General features: G+C 43.3%; 1 protein-coding gene across 3 annotated transcripts in view; it reads left to right on the top strand.

Annotated features, from left to right (window-relative positions):
- Positions 1–14,689, top strand: part of DIP2A (disco interacting protein 2 homolog A) — a 79,698-nt gene that overhangs the window by 62,291 nt on the left and 2,718 nt on the right. The window contains exons 19-37 of one of the 3 annotated variants that reach the window (XM_053982788.1): positions 140–276; positions 728–808; positions 1,012–1,139; positions 2,129–2,243; positions 3,320–3,521; positions 3,638–3,747; positions 3,887–3,967; positions 4,974–5,097; positions 5,364–5,485; positions 5,802–5,913; positions 6,132–6,241; positions 6,330–6,460; positions 6,983–7,151; positions 8,374–8,544; positions 10,067–10,096; positions 10,513–10,574; positions 12,118–12,175; positions 12,865–12,939; positions 13,501–13,675. In XM_053982788.1, the coding sequence (XP_053838763.1) occupies positions 140–276; positions 728–808; positions 1,012–1,139; positions 2,129–2,243; positions 3,320–3,521; positions 3,638–3,747; positions 3,887–3,967; positions 4,974–5,097; positions 5,364–5,485; positions 5,802–5,913; positions 6,132–6,241; positions 6,330–6,460; positions 6,983–7,151; positions 8,374–8,544; positions 10,067–10,096; positions 10,513–10,574; positions 12,118–12,175; positions 12,865–12,939; positions 13,501–13,675 (2,193 nt within the window). Of the gene's footprint in view, positions 1–139; positions 277–727; positions 809–1,011; positions 1,140–2,128; positions 2,244–3,084; positions 3,172–3,319; positions 3,522–3,637; positions 3,748–3,886; positions 3,968–4,973; positions 5,098–5,363; positions 5,486–5,801; positions 5,914–6,131; positions 6,242–6,329; positions 6,461–6,982; positions 7,152–8,373; positions 8,545–10,066; positions 10,097–10,512; positions 10,575–12,117; positions 12,176–12,864; positions 12,940–13,500; positions 13,676–14,689 lie in introns of those variants that run through there. The other 2 variants (XM_053982789.1, XR_008437962.1) reach the window with 2 other exon arrangements.

Below are 14,689 nucleotides of genomic sequence, written 5' to 3'. Positions count from 1 at the left end.
GAGCTCTCTTACATGCTATGTTTTTGCTGTAGCTGATGAATAATTGATACTAAAATTTTATCTGTCAGTGGCAGAGCACCACGTGTGTCAGCTGCTGGAGTAGACTAACAGTGTGATTCTGTGTTCTTCCTCTGTGCAGCCAGCATGTGTGTTGTAAAGGTGGATGGAACTCCTTATCTGTGTAAAGCTGATGAGGTTGGAGAAATATGTGTGAATTCAGGAGCAACTGGGACAGCATATTTTGGCCTCCTCGGAATCACCAAGAATGTATTTGAGGTTTGGATTTCTTTTTAATTGTTATATTTCTAGTATTTCTTCTTGTAAATAGACTTATTTATTCCTTAAAGGTCTTGTGTGTCTGTGTGTGTTTTATTGTTTGGTTTGGTTTTTTAGTTAGTTAGAAAAAAGCCCTGGCCAGGTACACTTTGCTTCATTCATACAATCATTACAAGACATTCTGTCTCTTACAACCAAAAATACCAAGTGTTATCTGCAGTCAGTCAGCTGCTTCAATATTCCACAGTCTAGTGTAGTGCCTATGTGAGCATTTAAATTGATCTTAGCTCTAAATTAACACAGTGGTCTTATGTGTAGTTACCTGAAGGCATTTCAATCTTTCTGCCCGTATTTTTCCTTGCAGTGTACCCCATTTCATGTATTCTGGCAGTAAAGGAGTGAAAATCCTTATCAGTCCAGTGAGTGTCTGAATCCTTCTGTGTTCTTCCAGGCCATCCCAGTGACGGCATCTGGCATGCCTGTATCAGACCAGCCCTTCACAAGAACAGGATTGCTTGGCTTTGTGGGTCCTGTAAGTGTGAACCAGCCCTCAGGGCCCTACTTTGTCCTGACTCCCAACTCTAAAGTGGTACCCCTGAATTCAGCAGGACCTTGGGCAGGTCAGGGCACTGACCTCCTATAGATCTTGGAGAGTATTGTTGGCTTGAGTCAGGCATATATTGCCAGGTGTGAGGAGGTTTTCCTGCTCTGTTTCTAATCCTTCCTTCCTTTCAGGACTATTTGGTGTTTGTGGTGGGAAAATTGGATGGCTTGATGACAGTTAGTGGCCGCAGGCACAATGCGGACGACGTGGTAGCCACCGCGTTGGCAGTTGAACCCATGAAGTTTGTCTATCGGGGAAGGTGAGTGCATTAAAAACTTCAATGCTGCTGGTTGGGCTTTGTTGCTCTTTTTTTAACCTACAGACAGTCATCAAGTGACACAGCACACACAGGAGCAATGCACGTGAACTCTTTCACGTGTGTTTTTTAGGAAAGTTAGCACTGGGTTGTGAATTTGGTTGTTCCTGATAACTTGAAAGGTAAATATTGACACCCTGCTTCGTGCATAATAGATTTTAAATTACTTTTACACAGTATAAAGGCAGATCTTAAAGTCTCTGTTTAAAACTTACCTCAAAGCTTCTCTTAAGGCTCTCAAAAGAAGCTCATATGCTGGGTGTAAAACACTTTTGTCCCCTGAGCCTTTTGGGTGGCTGAGGGAGGAACTGTGCAACCTGTTCTAAAGACCAAACCAGGCTGTTGAAGGACCCTCAGAGATAATGTCTTGTATCACCAACCTGAGTGCTCTTCAGTGGTCCATGGCTCAATGTCCTGATGGAGATCAATGACAAGTGGAGTCTCTCAGGGTTCACACTGATACCGGTCCAGGCTGAGGCATTATTAATATTTTATCCTAGAAGAGGCAAACCTAAAATTAAGGTAATTCCCCAATGGGAGTTAAGTATTTTTCAGTGCAAGCATCTGGTGGTCAGTAATTTGGCATAGTCGTCTTCCAGAAGGGACATTTTATGTAGGGACTGCAAGTCTGGTGTGCATGATGGAGTTCTGTAGGCAAGGCTTGCACAGCCCCTACATGTATGGAGCTTGCCTGTCAGACACGTGCTACATGGGTGACTGCAAATCCACCCGACCCCCAGCAGAAGGCAATTACAGCAAGGAACCCACAGATGTTCTAAATTTTTCTGTGATTTTGTGATGATCTGGCATGAATAATGCTTGTGTATGTGAAGCAGTGCCATGAGAGGTTGCAGCCATTCCCATGTGATGATAAGCCATGCTCTGCTCACCCTGTGTTGCATCCTATCATTCTTCTGTCCTTTGTGTTTTAGGATAGCAGTGTTTTCTGTGCCCGTTTTGCATGATGATCGGATAGTGCTTGTGGCAGAGCAACGCCCTGACGCCTCAGAGGAGGATAGTTTTCAGTGGATGAGCAGGGTTCTACAGGTAGTCAGTCTGTCCTTTTCTCTTTCCAGGTGAATAAGGCTGATGCATGAAATAAGAATATTAGAGCTTTTTTTTTTTTTCAGGGTTGAGAATTAACAGAATTTTGTAAAAAGTAAAACTTTCTCTCAGAATGTTTTTTTAACTTCCTACTATTAGGATTCTCAATGTCCTAGGGCTGATGGGTTTTGTTTGGGTTAATGCTACATGTCTCTTCTGATTTCATACTGAGAGTTACCTCTGAAAATATTCACAAGTATACTGCCAAGTATCAGAACAGCCCCAAAAGCTGTTTTATCACTAACAGCCTTATTCTAGATCTGCAACAAGAAGTATTAAAAACTTTTTCCCTTAATTGTTTTACTGTATTTTCTTGGGGATGAAGGACAGGAGGAAGGGGAACTGTGGTAGATCTGCATTTGCAGATTTTAGAATTAATCAGTTCTCAGGAAGTGAAAAAGGAGAGATCAATTATGGAAGACTCTGGGGACCACTGAAGGGAAGGATCCAGAGAACAACTTAAAGGAAGTTTGCTTTTAAGAATAAGGCAGTTAGATAAGAATGGTTTCTGTCTAACTTCAGCCTTCTTATCTTTTTGGAGAGAATATCTGATATTGGGAGAAAATATTTTTGCTTCTCTTTTTCAAAGTGTCATAGCTAAAAGAGACACTTAAGATTTAGGCAGCAAAGATGCTTCCCTCCTAAATTTTGTGAGTTTTATGTTCTACTGCGCTTCTGTGATTGTGCCATACATGCTAAATTTGCTGTGATATAACTTTGGCTTTTGAAAATCTCTGCACTTTTTGCCCACTTTTAAGAGACTTTCCTAATCCCTGATGTGCAGGTGGCATCCCCTTGATAGAGGGCACAAGCAAAGTCCTGGGTCTGCTCCTGCTCCCATTGAAGTCATGGCACAGCTTCTATGAGTTCAGTGAGTGCAGAATTGGACCCTTTATTTGCAAATTGTGGTGCAAGTAAAAATTTTAATGTTATAAATTAATTGAATTCAAATTCTTGCTCTAGCTACATCCCAGTTGATAATGTGGAATGTATGTTTGTTTTTTTTAATTTCTGTGAAGGCAATTGATAGCATTCACCAAGTAGGTGTGTACTGCCTTGCCTTGGTGCCAGCCAACACTTTGCCAAAGGCTCCGCTCGGAGGAATTCATATTTCAGAAACGAAGCAGCGCTTTTTGGAGGGTGCTCTGCATCCTTGTAACGTCTTGATGTGTCCCCACACCTGTGTTACCAACCTGCCCAAGCCTCGGCAGAAACAGCCAGGTGAGGAAACCACAGTATGTTATATAACTATGTTATATAGGGCACCTGCAGGCTGAATTGTTGCTTGGTCCCTAGGTTTTTTTTCCTCATTTTGCACTGTTCTTTTCAAAATGCAGATGTTGGTCCTGCATCAATGATTGTAGGAAACCTCGTAGCTGGCAAGAGGATCGCACAAGCCTCAGGGAGAGATGTTAGCCAGCTGGAGGACAATGACCAGGCAAGAAAGGTGACACTGGGGTTCTGGTATTATTAAATATTTGAATTAGCTTATTCAGAACAAGAGAAGACCAGGTATGATATTCTGCTGAAAATAAACGTGAGGCACTTTGAGTAAATTTGAGTATCTCCTTTTTCTTCACTTTCAGTTCCTGTATTTAGCAGATGTTCTTCAGTGGCGAGCTCAGACAACTCCAGATCATCCACTCTTCCTTCTGTTGAATTCCAAGGTAAGATGCACTTTAGGTCATACTTGGAGATTAAGACCAAAACAAAAGATTATTAGATTCTAAGAAAATTCCTTCTAGAAGTCCTTTCCTGAAATGCTGCAGATGATTTTAACGAAGCAGACAAAAATTGCTAGTTAGTAAGCAGGTTAAATTTTTCCACTTCTGGAATTTCAGTATACATTCTGCCTAGCTTTAAACATTGTGGTAATAGCATTTCCTGCCAGAACACAACTTTTGTCATACTAATGAAAGCCATGATTCTGTCTTCATTCCTGAGCATGAGTGTTAACTGTAAGTCAGAAATGGAGGATTTCCTGATAAGAAGATCTGGAGCCTAAGTAGAGAGCCCTTGGGACAGCTTTGGAGTCAAATTTTTCAGGAGCACTGTCACATCCTGCAGGGAATACTGATGCCTTGCCCTGGGCTAGGTTCTGCCCTCAAAAAGGATGGCACATAGAGTGACAGAAAGAGCCCAGGGACAAATTGGATCTGCTTTGTGCTGTGCTGTACTGTAGACAGGAGTCTTCCCGAAAGTCCGGCAGCAGTCTTTGGGAAGAGAAGGATTTGTAGGTCTCATTCAGAAGGGGAAAAGAATTTAGGACATAGTTCAAACTTTCTAACTTTTCTTTTGAGACTGTGCTTTAACAGAAGAAATCTTTTCAACATTGTTATTGTCGAATTGGTTTATTCTCTCAGAGTAAAGGAGATTTTGAGGGAGGTTTCCTAGTGTGAAGCAGCCCTTTCCCAGGTCACTTTGTTCAGTCAGGTTTTACCCTTGACACAGAGATTCTGCAGAAGGAAACACAAAATTTGGGCACAAAGAAATTACCTGTTGGTGAACACCTGTCTTAAATAGCTGGGTCTAATGAGTTACTGTGCTATATGTTGGTTTGTTCACGTGTCTCCAGGAGAAACCCTTTTGGTTTACCCCTTTTCATGTCAATATCCAAGTCACTGAGCTGCTGCTGTTCTGTAAGGTTTCTGCTGTCACTTGTCTCCTGTGCAGGGTACTGTAGCCAGCACTGCCTCGTGCATCCAGCTGCACAAGAGGGCAGAGAGAGTGGCAGTCGCACTGATGGAGAAGGGACGGCTGAACGTTGGTGACCACGTGGCCCTGGTTTACCCTCCAGGTAAAGCAGCACAGAGAGCAAAACCCACAATCACACAGCACAAGAAAAGAAATTCTGTCCATTAATTGGATTGGAATAATTTTTGCTAGCTCTTAAATGCAAAACATTTTGAACTGGGTGTGGAACAGCCTGTTGATTTGAACAGACACTTGTGACAAATCTTTGTGTCTTAATAATGCAAATCAGTGTGTATTTTGATTTTGGTGAAAGAGTTCAGTCTATTGATCTGATAAAAATGGCTTTAATTTCACAAATATCCTTTCCAGGAGTAGACTTGATAGCAACTTTCTATGGCTGTTTGTATGCTGGCTGTGTTCCCATCACTGTCCGCCCGCCTCATCCACAGAACCTTGCTACCACTCTGCCCACTGTCAAAATGATTGTAGAGGTAGGTATGAGACATTCCTCTCCTCGTGCTTTTGGGGAGTGATGAATGTTGATGCAGCCTGATGAATTGCTTTGCCACAGTCAGTGTAAAATAAGCTAGAAAATAAATATTCAACGTGCTGTGGCTGATTCAGTAATGACTTCTTCAGAATCTCATTTAAGATGGTCTTTTTATTGTCATGATTTATTTTGCTTTGTTTCCAATTACTGTTTTCATCTCTTCATCTTACTGGTTATCTCATCTGGATGCATGTGACATGACTTTGAGCATGAACTCCCTGGTTTTATCAATGGTCTTAATGCTTTGCTTTTTGCAGGTCAGTAAGTCTGCATGTATATTGACCACCCAAGCTATAATGAAACTACTCAGGTCCAAGGAGGCTGCAGCAGCTGTAGATATTAAAACATGGCCCACTATTTTGGATACAGGTACGGTAGCCAAAATGGAAAGAGATTGAAAAGTGATATATTTATTTTGCTACACCACAACCACCTGTCTGAGTGGATGTATTGTGCATTGCATTAAAATAGCTGTCCAGAAACTATAGGGAGGATCTGATGATAATGCTGTAAAGATACATTTTTTGTCCTATGCCTGTTTCCCAAAATAATATGGTACTTCCCCTCTACTTCTGTATTTTAAATAGATGATATGCCTAAAAAGAAGCTGGCTAGTATTTTCAGACCTACATCTCCAGATATGTTGGCATACTTGGACTTCAGTGTGTCTACTACTGGTATATTAGCAGGAGTAAAGGTACAGTAACAAGAGATATCATGTTTTATTCCTTTACCTTTACAAAGAAATCTGTAAACCCCTGAGAGGTCCTGTTTTCCTCTTGCAGATGTCACATGCAGCTACAAGTGCCTTATGTCGCTCGATAAAGCTCCAGTGTGAGCTGTACCCATCCCGACAGATCGCCATCTGCCTGGACCCCTACTGTGGCTTGGGCTTTGCACTGTGGTGCTTGTGCAGGTATGGCTCTGGAGCTCTGGGTCTCCTCACGTGTGCACAGCCTTCTCTAGAACCCCTGGGAATGGGTATGGGTGAAACTGTCAAAAAAACCCAAATTAACCTTTTTATCGGTAGTTCAAAAAACACCTTTTGTGCTGAGAAAAGTCAGTTAGTTCCTGGGGTAACTTCAGGTTTGCAAGTGGAATTAATTGCATACCAAATTCAAGGAAGAAGAAAAAAAAAGGACTTCACTGTCTGTTTCACATTGATTAAGTAAATCCTTTTAAAGTATTTTGAGATTAAACCATATGTTTTGACAAGACCTTTAAGGTGTTCACTGTAAGATTGGTATGCAGTAAGAAATACTGCTAAAGGAAGCAGTTAAATGTTTCTTAAAATTAGTGAGCCTTGTCTTGATTCAACCAGATACCTACTCTAATGCAGCACATTTCACAAAGCTGCAATTTTTTTTTTTGCCATTTAAAACATGCCATATGCATTAATTAATTGAATTTTCATGTTCCTATTGCTTCCTCTCCCCAGCATATATTCAGGTCACCAGTCCATCCTGGTGCCTCCTCTGGAGCTGGAGAGCAACGTGTCTCTGTGGCTGTCTGCTGTCAGCCAGTACAAAGTGCGTGTCACCTTCTGCTCCTACTCTGTGATGGAGATATGCACCAAAGGCCTTGGGACACAGACTGATGTTCTCCGGGTGAGTGGGCTTCATTTTTCCACATAATGACATAAACATACATGTGTCTTTCTGAAAATACTTCATTTTTGGCTTGGAGAATATGAGGTTTTAAGTGTTCCCATGAGAGCCTTCCATTATGACTCGATTTCTGGGGAGTGTTGAGATTGCTGGAAGATTCAGCTTCCATGTTTCTGGTGGAGGAAAAAAAAGTCTTATATTTTCTGGTTTAGTTATTTGTGCAACCTCTGCTGCTGGATGTTTTTGAGATTTTAGGCAAAATATATAGCAAGCCTATCAACTTGTTTGTGTCTGAGACAAGAAAAAAACCCAACACCAAACAAAAAAAATCCCAGATAAATCATACACCAAGAGAAGGAAAAATCCCAAAGCCCCACCAAACACAAAAACCTCACCCAAAACAGCCAAAAGAAAAAGCCCCCCAAAACTCAGCAAGTCTCACTTACTTTCAGATATCACTTGATATCAGAAGTGTTAAGTTCTAAAATGGATATAATCTTCTCTGTCCTGGAAGTGTTCCAGGCCAGGTTGGATGGAGCTTGGAGCAGCCTGCTCTAGAGGAAGGTGTCCCTGCCCATACAGAGGGATTGAAATGAGATGAGCTTTGAAGTCCCTTCCTTCCCACTCAAAGCCTATGCTGTATGATTCTTTGATTCCTAACAACATCAGTTACACTCTAATGCATCTATTTCTTTTTGAGGGAAATCTATCAACTCAGACTCAGTTTCCTTAAAGAGGAAGGAGCATTCCCACAGCTGTAGTAACTCAGCTGCCCAGGACTTCCACTGGGAATGTGTGGCAGCTCCTTCACAAAAAAGTGGTTGTATTGTGTGCTGTCAATAAAGACAAAAAAATCTTGTTCCGCTGGACCTCGCCAAAGGAAATCCTGGCTCACAGCCAGTTGCTCCAGGTTCACATTCACATTGAGAGGAGCTGATGATGTCTGGGACACCTAAAATGTGCAGTGCTAGGAGCCAGCAGGTCTCTGGCGAGCCCAGCCCTGTGGCAAAATGGCATTTTGAGAGTTTTTCAGCTCAAAATGCTGAGAGACTGTGTTGCAGCTACACAATGTCTGTAGTGTTAAAACAGTCTGTGTCTTATTCTAGTGCTTTTGAAGCCATTCTGTTGCACAAACAAAACAGTTTATTTCTAGAATAGAAACAATTTCTAGAATTGCTGCCTTTGAAGTTACAGTGTTTGTTCTGTGCCCCTGCCCTCCCAGATGAAGGGGGTTAACCTGTCCTGCGTGCGCACCTGCATGGTGGTGGCAGAGGAGAGACCGAGGATCGCCCTCACCCAGTCTTTCTCCAAGTTGTTCAAAGACCTGGGCCTGTCTGCTCGTGCAGTGAGCACCACCTTTGGGTGCAGGGTCAACGTAGCAATTTGCTTACAGGTGAGATTAAACTGCTTGTTCCTTACACAGAATCTCTGGAGACTTGGTAGAAAATCATGTTCAGGTGAATAGATTTCTTTTTCTAATGAACTAGAGCTCCATTGCTTGCTTGCTTGCTTCATCACCAAGTTAAATTAAGCTTTTTAATAAGATTTTAATATTATGTTGATTATGATAATTTCACTTTTCTGTACTAATTGACCAATTGGTTTGCTTTTCTGATCCAGAGGGTCAGTACTAAGAAACTTGTTTCCTTCCTACTATGCAGGAGAAGTATTAAATAAACAGTTTCCTATTCATAAATCTTGCATGTTACAAGCAATGCTTTTTCAGCTTTTGTGTGATTCAGATTTTGTCTTATTTTGTATAATGTGGTATAGGGGGCACGTGGATTTAGTATGTGTAATTGTAAATATAATTTCCAATTTTATTGGTGTGGATTGCACTTAATAAAATAGGATTCTATGGAAATTGCTACTGTACTTCTGCAAAACTTTGTTTTTTCTTTTTTTTTTCCTTCCTGGTGCCCACTAGATGAAGAAAAGCCTTTTTAGCTCTCAGTGTTCTAGGTTTCCTGCAAGAGAGATATTCTGGGACATGAGTTACTTAAATATATTGCCATTCACAATTGTTTCCTTAGTTTCTATAGTTTCTTTCACAATTAAAGGAGAAAGAATTTTTAACAAGACCAAGCTAAATGGTTATAAAGAAATGTCAGAGTGATTTTATAAATCAGTAGGTGGAAAAACAGGAAGCATATACGTGAAATCAAGATGACTGCAAATTAAGATTTTAACATTGAATAAAGCTGCCAAGTGTGAAAGAATAGCTTTCCAAATTGTCTGTGTGAATAAAAATTTCAAAAGCCAGTTTGGGATAAAGGGGTGAGAACCAGTTTTTCTGCACAATACTGAATGGCAACAGAAAAAGTACTCCAAAAAAACCCACTGTGGAATACAGGACTGCTGGGCAGTTAAGCTTCCCCTTCATTTTATGCCTTTTTCATCTCTGTTTTCCATTCTTGAGACCCTTTTTAGTGGGAGGGGTTTTTCTGCCCCTTTTCCTCCATTCTTCCAAAGTGATACCTCCATTAGACTTTTAAAATTGGATTTAAATGAATGTTAATGAATGACCAAACTTCTGATACAAATTAGCAGGCTAAATACATGTCTTCCAGCCCTGCTAAACTGGTTCACTGAGGTGTTTCTGAAGCTGCAAACAGTCTTACAGAGGGAGAAGGGGTTTAGTATAAAGCAATGTATGAGTTGCTGTAGCTTTCTTTTGTTCTGTGATCTGAGACTTGCATGTTTCCAAAAGAACTACCTAAAAGTGCCAAGCTCTTAAGTAATCTGAAATGGAAATTTTCTTTTCATTCTAAAACAGTGTAAGTTTTGTTTTCTGTCTTACTGTGTGTATCTTATGTTTCCAGTGCCTCTTTGTTTGTATTTTCTTTTTTCCCCTTTCTCTCTGTTTCCCACACTTTGATGGCCTCTGTTACTTCTGTTTGTGGTCCTGCTGTCAGCCAAACAGGCTGGGCAAGCTGGCTGAACAGGTATAGTGATGCATGTGTGCTTGTCACATCCTAAACTCCATCTGCTTCTGCAGTGTTAGGGACTAGGCCCACATAGGTTTGTGCTTACATCCTTTTGCACTGGCTGTGTGGGTTATAGAGCAGGTGCTTACTTAAATAAAATCCTAAAAGCTGAATTTTAAATCTAAAAATTCTGCAAACTTAGACTTACCTGTACTTACATACTTCACCTGTGCATTCATTGACTGATTCCACAGAAAGCAAAGGCTCAACAGTAGTCACTGTAGAAAGGGGGGCTACTTTATTTATTGGACATTAGGGAAGTGCTTTGTAAGTGTCAGTAAATAAGAGAAAAATTTGTGAATTTATGTAGCTGTGAGAATGAAAGCAGGGTGTTGTGGCTTCTGTTGAATTTGTTTCTTCCTCCTTATTCTTAGGGAACAGCAGGACCAGATCCAACAACAGTCTATGTAGATATGAGAGCACTTCGACATGACAGGTACAGTTATGTTAAAGCATTAACTCTTCAATGGCTGTGGAGAAGAAACTTCACCCTCATTGCATTGGTTTGTTGAATTATCCTTGGCAGCAGCCAGCTGACTCCCTGCCATATTACCATATTATATCCCTGTGCTGTGCAATTCCAAGAAATCTGCTCCCTAACAATCCTTTAGGTAGTGGAACTAGCACAGTTAGAATCTCCTTTAGGGTTTTTTTTTTTTCTTCCTTCAAACCAAAACAACTCTGTTCCTCAGCCTTCCCTGAGTGGCAAACAAAACATAGCAGAAACTCTGCAGCCATAGCAGGAGCCATGGGGTGTACTGGCAGGCACAGGATGCTGGGTTGATGTGTAATGAAAGAGCCCAAAGCAGAGGCAGAAGGCAGCAGGGCTGGGCAGTGGCAGTGGGGCTGGGCAGTGGGGCTGGGCAGTGGCAGTCAGGGCTGGGCAGTGGCAGTGGGGCTGGGCAGGGGCTGGGCAGTGGGGCTGGGCAGTGGCAGTCAGGGCTGGGCAGTGGCAGTGGGGCTGGGCAGGGGCTGGGCAGTGGGGCTGGGCAGTGGCAGTCAGGGCTGGGCAGTGGCAGTGGGGCTGGGCAGTGACAGTGGGGCTGGGCAGGGGCTGGGCAGTGGGGCTGGGCAGTGGCAGTCAGGGCTGGGCAGTGGCAGTGGGGCTGGGCAGTGACAGTGGGGCTGGGCAGGGGCTGGGCAGTGGCAGTGGGGCTGGGCAGGGGCTGGGCAGTGGCAGTGGGGCTGGGCAGTGGCAGTGGGGCTGGGCAGGGGCTGGGCAGTGGCAGTGGGGCTGGGCAGTGGGGCTGGGCAGGGGCTGGGCAGTGGCAGTGGGGCTGGGCAGTGGGGCTGGGCAGGGGCTGGGCAGTGGCAGTGGGGCTGGGCAGGGGCTGGGCAGTGGCAGTGGGGCTGGGCAGTGGCAGTGGGGCTGGGCAGGGGCAGTGGGGCTGGGTAGTGACAGTGGGGCTGGGCAGGGGCTGGGCAGGGGCAGCCGGGCTCCTGCAAGCAGCCAGGAGAGGCTCCCTCAGAGTGGGGAGGGGCTCAGTCCCAGGTTTTCCCCTGAGGCACCCCAGTAGATGGTGAGGGTCCTCTCCAGTGTGATTGGGTGTTACTGAGGTCCCAGTTCATTGACTGCTCTTGGGAGCAAAGGCTCACCCGTGGTGGAAGCAGTAAAAGGCAGAACTCCAAGGTGGCAGCAAATTTTTCCCACAGCAACAGCAGACCAGTGGTTCTCTCTGATCCGAGGACAAGAGAAGAGCCAAGCCCAGCTCCTCACCCCCCAACCAAAATCTCTTGGTATCTCTGCCCTTCCCAAGAGAAAGCCCCTCAGCTGCAAGAGTGCAGCCAGCTGCACTTTTCCCCCTCCTCCTTGGCTACATCTTCTGTCTCTCTTAAATACAGTCATTATCATCTCTTAAGCAGCAGATGGGAGAAAATTCCCTGAGAGAAAAAGAAAAAAAAAAAAGAAGAAGAAAAAAAATTCTAATCTCCAACAGTTCTTAAAGCCTTGTACAAATGTATTCCTCTTATTTTCTCAGGGTGCGTTTGGTAGAGAGAGGTTCTCCACACAGTCTGCCACTTATGGAGTCTGGGAAGGTAAGAGACGGAGTGTCATCCTTCCTCCTCACAGAATCAGAGTGGTGTGGGTTGGAAAGGACTTTAAAGCTCATCCCATTCCAGTCCCTGTCTGCCGTGGTGGGGGGACACCTTCCACTATCCCAGGTTGCTCCAAGCTCCGTCCATCCTGCCCTTGGACGCTTCCAGGGCTGAGGTAGCCACAGCCTTCTCTGGATAACCTTTACCAGCCAGGGGAGAATTCTTCCCAACATCTACTCTAAAACTCCTGTTTCAGTTTAAAGCCATTATGACACTCGTTATGTCCTCATGGCCCTCACCTGGGTGGGGAGCGGTACCACCTGGATCTCATTAAAGAATATGTGGGATGAGATTGGCTAATCAGAATGTGTCCAGGAGAACAGGTTGTGACTGAGTAGTTAAGTGAAGCCAGGTGCATGACATGAAGCAATAGGATAAATTGCTACCACCAAAACAAATCTGAGGCATTCATATGGAAGGCGTTTTCTAGGTGTGAAACCAACACTGAAGCTGCAAAATGGCTGCTCAGAGTTAGAATTATTTAACACGTTAAATAACTGTAGTAGTAAGAGATGGTTGGTGTCTGTGGTGCAGAAAGGAGTAGAAAGGGAAGCACAGACTGTTGACTTCTGATTAACTTTTCTTTTGATGAATTCATTTTCTTAACTTCTGTTTGCTTCTTATTTGAGATTCTTCCGGGAGTAAAGGTCATCATAGCACACACAGAAACCAAGGGACCTCTGGGAGACTCGCATTTAGGAGAGGTAAAGGTTTGGTACTGTTGTACTGTGTGTGTGGGCAGTGGTGTGATCCATCAATACCTCCTGTTAGATAAATGCCTTCCTTTCCCTGAGTGGGATGTCAGTGAACCCCACAGAGAGCTGGCACTGTGTGCATTCCTGCACATGTGGCTGCACAGCACCAGGTGAGACCAGGGCACTAGTCTGTGTCTGCCCAGCAGCTAGAACAGGTAGGGATGTACTCCCATCAGTGGGCAGCAGCAGTAGGTAATTTGCTGCTTGGTTTGACCTTTGTTTTATAAGCATCTCTGGTTGTGTAATAAGATGCCCAGCTAATTGGTTAGCAGGTGTTCCTTTCCAGTAAGCCAAATGCCTGGTTGATTTTTTATGGCCTTTACCATCCCCCAATTACATGCATATAAAACTCCTTTTCTCTGGTCGCAAGTTAATGCTTTCAATAAAACTGGCATTTTGGAGTAGTCAAAATTGTCATTGAAACAGATCTTTTAAATCAATTAACGATGCTGTCTGTGTCTGGCAAAATAACCTATGTTCATTGCAGTCTGGATTTGGTTTATCCCCTAGATATGGGTGAGTAGCCCGCACAATGCTACTGGTTACTACACGGTGTATGGAGAAGAAGCACTGCACGCCGATCACTTTACTGCTCGCCTGAGTTTTGGGGACACTCAAACCGTGTGGGCTCGCACCGGCTACCTGGGCTTCCTGCGCAGGACAGAGCTGACGGACGCCAGCGGAGGTGAGGGGAAGCACCTGGACTACAGGGCCACTGCTGTGAGGCTCCTTGGGGAAGCTGAGCCAGCAAAGACTGGGCTCTCCAGCAAGTTTATGCTGACTTCCCTCACAGAAGACTCATGAATTAAGGAGGCGATGTTATATCATTCAACAGGTTCAGGACATGCACCGACACCAGTGATTTTGCAGTCTTTCAGAAGTTAAAGGTCTAGAGGAGAAACTTTCCAATATAGGAAATAAATTGTTAATCTTGGGAGTTTTTTGATGTTAGCCAAGATGTCTAAATTTGGGAAGAGTTTATCTTCCATCTGCTCCGTTTGTATACAGAATACAAAGCAGATATAGCTCTTGATTATCATATATGTAAAGAAATAAATCTCTGAACATTCTAAGGAAAGGAGTTTGAACACTTGTAACTTAGTAACAAATGTATATTGCTGGTTTTCTGTGATAGGACTTAAATGAATGGTGTCTACATGAGTAGCGTCAGTGTCCTGACTGCTGCCACTGAATAATAATAGCAAGTTTTTGTGCTTTGTAGCTTTCTGAAAAATCACATATCACAGAGATTTTTATCACCATGGAACAATGTCAGTTGTCCTTTAGTTTTTAAGAGACTTTGGGCAGTGAATTTACAGTATACATGAAATACAACTTCCCAGCATGTTTTTCACCTCCAGTAACACAACTGAGCAAGACTATAAAATAGTTAACAAAGCAAAATTGAACTGAGCAGAGTTACAAGTGTGAATGTGGAGAGTGTCCTTCAGATAGGGTCTAGGAGAGCTTTGCGTATTTAACCTGGCAAAGCTGGGGCTGGGAGAGAAGAAAGTTATTACTGTGTAAACTGTGGCATCTTAAGAAACTGAGTAGAATTTTGCTGGCAGGAGTGGGCATAAGCTGGTGTTAAAAAGAAGGAAAAGAAGTTAAATTTGGAAATTGGAAAAGTGGTTGTGTCGATCAGAGAAGAAAAGTGCTCTAGTAAGAGCAGTGGAACAAAAAGATGTTTTAATGGTGG

Source organism: Vidua macroura, chromosome 7 (genome assembly GCF_024509145.1).
Source record: "Vidua macroura isolate BioBank_ID:100142 chromosome 7, ASM2450914v1, whole genome shotgun sequence".
Taxonomy (NCBI): domain Eukaryota; kingdom Metazoa; phylum Chordata; class Aves; order Passeriformes; family Viduidae; genus Vidua; species Vidua macroura.
This window is presented reverse-complemented; position numbering and strand designations above follow the sequence as displayed.